We start from the raw sequence: 6,115 nt of genomic DNA, 5'->3' as shown, positions 1-6,115 counted from the left end.
AAGATAATGGAGTCTGTTGTCATTTGATACTGTTACGTCTAACAGGTACATATATATTGCTGCACTAAAATGCAGCAGATCTCATTTGTGAAAGTTCAGTTAAATGTCACTTAGAAATAAAGCTTGAAAAAGGTAAGAAATTAGATTATTTTTTTTCATATTTTTCAGAGAATAACTGACAACGCACGTAATTGGGGTATATCGTGATATATATCGTTATCGTGATATAAAATAACCCAAGGTTCATCACAATAAGAATAAAAACAGAGGAAGCTTGTTGATCATAAATCTGTATCTGAATCATCCCACTGTGTGTCCCTGCAGGAAGTAAAGAGAAACCATCTCTCCTGAGCCGTCTGCTGACCTGATTGGCTGAGGGCTCCTGCGTGCCGGTGTCTGTGTTGGTGAGCGTCCAGTAGAAGGAGGCGATGTCGATGCTGCTGCGCGCCTCGCTCATCAGGTTCATCCACTGCTGGAAGATGGAGGGGTGACTGACGCTGGAGTTAAACTCCACCCCTTCAGGGATGCTCTCCGCCACAACAATCCTGGCACATAAAACGGAATCAGCCTCATAATAATCGCAAAAGTATTTCACATCATTTACAACAATTTGGGTAATTTTAGATGTAACTGGAATCCACGCAGAGATGTCGAGCAACTTTACAGCTCAAACATTTATTTTTACCCTCAACACAACAAAAATGATGCTTTTCTCAAAAAGGTTCCTGTGAGCACAGGTTGTTGACACGCTCAGATTGAAACCAGCGCACGTGTGCATGCACGCTTTTCTCCGTGCCCTCAGCTCCTCAGAGTCACAGATACGTGCTGCATTCAGGCAGTGGTCCTGGAGGACCTCCATCCTGCAGGTTTTAGATGTTTCTCTGCTCCTCAGCAGGTCTTCGAGCTCTGCAGCAGCCTGTTAATCACTCAGTCACTCAATCAGGTGCGTCAAATTAGAGAAACACCTAAAACCTGCAGGATGGAGGCCCTCCAGGACCAGGTTTGGACACCCCTGATTTAAGGGCTGGTAAAAAGCTGGTTCATTTAAATTCCCATCAGATTGATGTTTGATGAAAAGAGGCGGAGGAGATGATTCCTCCGAGCAATGCAAGGCTGCTAAATGATGTCTACACTTCTAAAATGTAAAAATGTAGCTGAAACTCTGCACCATTTTCATTCAGCTGCTTGAATCTTTAATCTGGACTCATAAAAGTCTGAAAACTTTTAAATATGAAGCCTGGGAACATGTTTGAATATTTGTTTACTTGCAGGTGTCTGAGCAGGACTGGGCCTTCTCACGAACAACAGAAACGTCGGGACGGGGAGAATCAGGATGGCGGTGGGACGAGGCCGCCGGCGTCAGGAGGCTGTAGAGCGCCACGGCGACGAGAAGCAGACAGCCCACCGAGGCCAGAACCATCAGAGCCTGGGCACAATGCGAGACCGGGACGGATAAAAAGCAGCCGTCAGGTTTAACTCCGAGCGAGGACGTGTGTGTCTGAGCTGGAACTCACCGTCCGCTGCCTCCTGTTGGACTCCTTCCTCCTCCACTCCGTGTCCACCAGCTACACACACACACACACACACACACACACACACACACACAACAACACCGTTACTACACAACGTCTGCACACTTTCACACCAAACTGAACCCAGGCGCTGCAGCCGAAGTCCGAAAGAAGGAAACTTTAATTCAAAAACGATTCCAGTCAGCTCTGATAACAGAAACCACCTCCAGTAAAAAACAAGCTGTCATCATTTCCAGTCACACTCTTCTTCGTGAATAACTTCCTGTATTTGAAGCGTGCTTTCCAGGTCTCATGACTCACTGACAAACGATTTCAGGCTCAGTTTCTTAAAAACAATAAGAAGTAAAAGATAAAATGCCACTTTAAACACATTGTTCTGCCTCTACGGCACTTTTAGGAGCTTCAATCTGCTCTGCTGCTACTTTTGTTTTTATTGTCCACCATCTATTTTTATATTTAGTCATTACTTACTTTTACCCTTTAATGTTAATTTACTGAAGCCTGTGAGTCTGAGTTTTGTCTCTTGAATTAATTTTAAGTCTAAAACCTGCAGAAGTCTGCACCAAATCATCTCTTCTAGTTTTATTCATTAAATAATCCTTCAGTTATGTAAACATGAACGGTATTGTAATATAAACAAAAAAGCAAAGGTGATAAGATTTAACTAATTATTGTTTCATATTTAATATGATAACTGAAAACAAATTGAAAGTTAAATATGGAGAACATTACCTGGTTGTAAGGGATGTCTGTCCTCATGTTCCCAGCTAAAATAAAGCCTCCGTCGGTCAGATTAGCTCAGATTATTCCCAGATTGTTGCTCTGAAAGTGAAGATGAGAAACACAGAGTCACAGGATGTATTCATGTCTCTGTGCTGAACGGTTCAGAAACTAAAACACACTTTAACAGCGACGTGACCCTCTGCGTTTCCTTTACAGACTCCACAAAGAGAAGCTTCCAGGTGTTTTCAGACAATCAGCTGCACGGATCACAAAGACGCTCGGCCGGCCACAGAAAAAAAAACTGAAGCGCTCGGCTCAAAACCAAATCAAAGGCTCTGCAATTTAAAAATAAGAGGAAGCTCGGAAGCTGAAATGCTGCCTGGTAAGAAACAAAAACCTGTCTGAGCTCGCAGTCACGAGAATTAGTTTCTCAATCAAAGAAACATGTGATCCATCGTGCTGCAGGGACGTCTGATGTCTCTAAAGTCATCATGACGAAGACGAGATCTCCAAACTGAAAGGCTTTAAAGAGGACGAATAAACAATCATTCTGCTTGGTTTAATTGATTTAAACACTGGTTTTAAGGAGTGCAATAAACACAGCAGAATTATCCACACAGGCTAATTCTCAGAGATTAATTAAGCAAATTACCAGCATTAGTAAAATCACATGATCCTGAATAAAGAGAATAATAACAAAGACTTATTTCTAATTAAAATATTTGAACTTTATATTGTTTCTGTGCGGCGTGGAGCAACCGTTCACTGATGGAAAATAATAAAGAACTTTCTTTAGAACGATATTAGAAAAACTGAATGTTTTGATGACAACATGAGCTGTGATAAAGCCACTTTCTCTTCTGTCATCATCTCCTAAACCAGGTGTGGACATGGAGGACATGGAGGACAGAGACACGCTGTTGGACTGACTAAATGTTTTACTGGCAGCAGAACCTGAATCCACAGAACGTAAATTAACGACCTGTGATTCACTGCAGTCCAAGCAGTTCTTTGTGATAATCTTCTTGTTTTAAATCTATTTTGTGCAGCCGTCCAGCAGACAGACCTCACCTGAACTGAATGTTCCTTATTTCACCTGTAAGGGCTGAAATCAGCTGTAGTTACACATAAAACCTGCCTGAGAGGAAAGGAAAAGAGGAAATATGTGGAAGACGATTACAAAAAGGAGAACATGGCCAAATTTATGGAAGTACTTTGTTCCTCCGGATTCCTCCCATCGACCAGAAACACGCTCGTTAGGTTCACCGGTGTGAGAGCCTGAAGGCTCGTTTGTCTCTGAGTGTCCCTGTGATGGACAGGAGACATGTCCACCCTGTACCTGGACAGGTTACCTATTTAGGTAGAAGCAGCTTTCAGTTTCTATGCACCACAAATTTGGAACAAACTTCCAGAAAACTGTAAAACAGCTGAAACACTGGTTGCCTTTAAATCTCAACTTAAAACCCACCTGTTTAGAGCTGCTTATGGCTAAATTAGGGTTAGAGTGCGGGTTTTTGTCTCTATCTTACTGTTTATTCATTGTCACATGCTGTTTTTATTTTGTTTTTTAATTATGTAAAGCACCTTGAAATGCCTTGCTGCTGAAATGTGCTCTACAAATAAAATTTGATTAATTTAACACCAGAGCCAGAACAAAACAAAACAAAAAACAAATCAGGTTGTTTGCTGGCAGCTCCACACAACTAATCTGATTCAGATATGACAACTAAAACCCCAAATCATAACTAAATACGCGAGTAAATCTATTAGATGTTTAAACTTAAAGTTTATAATTAATGAAACGAAGGAACGAAGGTGTGAAGCGATGCATTTCTCTCCTCTTTGTGTTCAGAAACTGACTTGTTTTTGTGTTTTATGAGTTGAAACATTTAGTTTAAAGGCTGAACAGCCTCAAAAACTCATAAAATAAAGAGTGATTTTCAGGGGTTTTAAACAAAATAAATTTAAAAATAAATTTAAATTTTAAATAAAAGTCAAACACGTCAACACTTCCTGATGACATCTTTTCTTACATGTTTTAAGTTTTATTTTACATTTTATTCTGATATAATAGCTCCTGAAACAAGCCGGACTTTCTGTAGATAATCTCAAGTTAAACAACTAACAGGATCAATAAAAAAGTATAAAATATAAACACTGCTGCCTATAAACCAGGTTATATTTACAGCTAAACACAAAAAGGGTTGTCCAAAAACCTGCCACCCAATTTAGGTTTAAAAGTGAATTAAATTAAAACTGAGTTAGTTTGTGTCTTCAGAGGAACATTAACATTTAGGAACCAGGAGTCTGAAGGTTCAGTAGAAGTTGTGAAAGTGATAATGGTTTATAGTGTTCAGGAAACACACAAACAAACAGAAAAACACACAAAAAACGTCTTTAGTGGGCTCAGAAAAGTCGATTTATAAATGTAAGGTAAACGAGAAGGAGGGAATATCAATATAGAATCTGTATTTTGTGCTTATCAACAATAAACATCATCTGGGTAATTTTTAAATCACATTAAAGCTGTTTTTATTGTAAGGATCAGACAGAAAGTCGCTGACAGAGCAAAACATTTTTAGCTCAGAAAATTTAAAAAAGACTTTCCCACCTGTTATCAAACTTCCAGTTCAGTAAAAATCCGTCTACAACAGCGTCCGAGTACACTCCGTAAACCCACCGACGTTTAAGGTTTCTGTTTGTCCGGAAAAACCGTGAAAAATGAGGAGCATTTTTAAAAACATTTCGTCCCGAAGCAGATTCACACACAGGACAGCGAGCTGGGAGGCGGTCACGTGACCTGAGCGGAGCAGTCAACCAATCAGAGGGGTTCTTTCTCCGTGACGTCACAGAAGTCACAAAAATGCAGTTCTTATTTTCACCACAAGAGGCCACTGTGCGCACCTGCAAATACTAGATAGATAGATAGATAGATAGATAGATAGATAGATAGATAGATAGATCCTCTTTTGCTTGTTTCTTTCCGCTTACTTTTTGTGCATGTCTAACTCTCGTGTTGTCCCACCACATTAGAGGTTTTTCTGAGTCCAGGCTGCTGCCATCCGCTCACAGGTATTAAAGTCCTGCACAAAAAGAAACAAGTGCTCTCTTTTTTCCTTAAATACCTTATTATCTGATCTGCCCAAATGAAACCTTTGTTTGTTATTTTACTTACTGTGACTGATTTCTGTGATATTTCTGTTTATTTGACAGCAGAACTGCACACAAAGAGCTGAATGTTTTTGCACCACGACAAGTGAAACTTAGTTAATCTGCACATTAACATGAAACATTGCAGCAGTTCTTATTAAGCTCAACAAAGACGTGATGCAGGAACAGTTAAGATGGTTCTTAACTGACCAAAATTCTCATGTTTTATGTGATATGATGATGTTTTTGGCTGTTCTCTACCTGAAGATTTAACAGCTTTAATTCTGAGTGAACTGAACAGAAGTTTTCATGTTATCTGACTGAGATGCTGTGGATAAAACTCAAACAGTGCGCCACGTTTTACTCTCTTTGGCAAATTAAATGCTCTAAAATTACAATCGGCACAGACTTTCTGAAAACACAACAGTAGGTTTGTTTTTATATTTTAGTAAAGGTCAGAGTGCAAGACAAGTACTTCATCTATTATGTTTATTTACTTTTAAAAGTCATAATTTGTCTCCCCAAACAAGCCAATAAACATCTTACTGCTGCTAAAGAAGAACAGAGAAAATAACAGCAGTTTTGAGTTATTTTTTCTGAATGTGGAGGACAATCATCACAGCATTTAACTGAAGATGGAAATAAAATGTAGACACGACTGACGAATAATGAGTTCGATCTTAGTTCAGTCCAGCAGGCTGCAGCAGAGC

General features: G+C 39.7%; 1 protein-coding gene across 3 annotated transcripts in view; it reads right to left on the bottom strand.

Moving 5' to 3' along the window:
• Positions 1–5,048, bottom strand: part of pld3 (phospholipase D family, member 3) — a 12,223-nt gene extending 7,175 nt beyond the window's left edge. For 2 of the 3 annotated variants that reach the window (XM_025010599.2, XM_025010601.2), the window contains exons 1-5: positions 4,867–5,048; positions 2,265–2,354; positions 1,515–1,565; positions 1,266–1,435; positions 365–545 (exon numbers count right to left, since the gene is read on the bottom strand). In XM_025010599.2, coding sequence (XP_024866367.1) covers positions 365–545; positions 1,266–1,435; positions 1,515–1,565; positions 2,265–2,291 — 429 coding nt within the window. In that variant the 5' untranslated portion in view covers positions 2,292–2,354; positions 4,867–5,048. Of the gene's footprint in view, positions 1–364; positions 546–1,265; positions 1,436–1,514; positions 1,566–2,264; positions 2,355–2,434; positions 2,638–4,866 lie in introns of those variants that run through there. The other variant, XM_025010600.2, reaches the window with a different exon arrangement.
• Positions 5,049–6,115: the final 1,067 nt, after the last annotated feature.

This window comes from Kryptolebias marmoratus, linkage group LG2 (assembly GCF_001649575.2).
Source record: "Kryptolebias marmoratus isolate JLee-2015 linkage group LG2, ASM164957v2, whole genome shotgun sequence".
NCBI lineage: Eukaryota > Metazoa > Chordata > Actinopteri > Cyprinodontiformes > Rivulidae > Kryptolebias > Kryptolebias marmoratus.
This window is presented reverse-complemented; position numbering and strand designations above follow the sequence as displayed.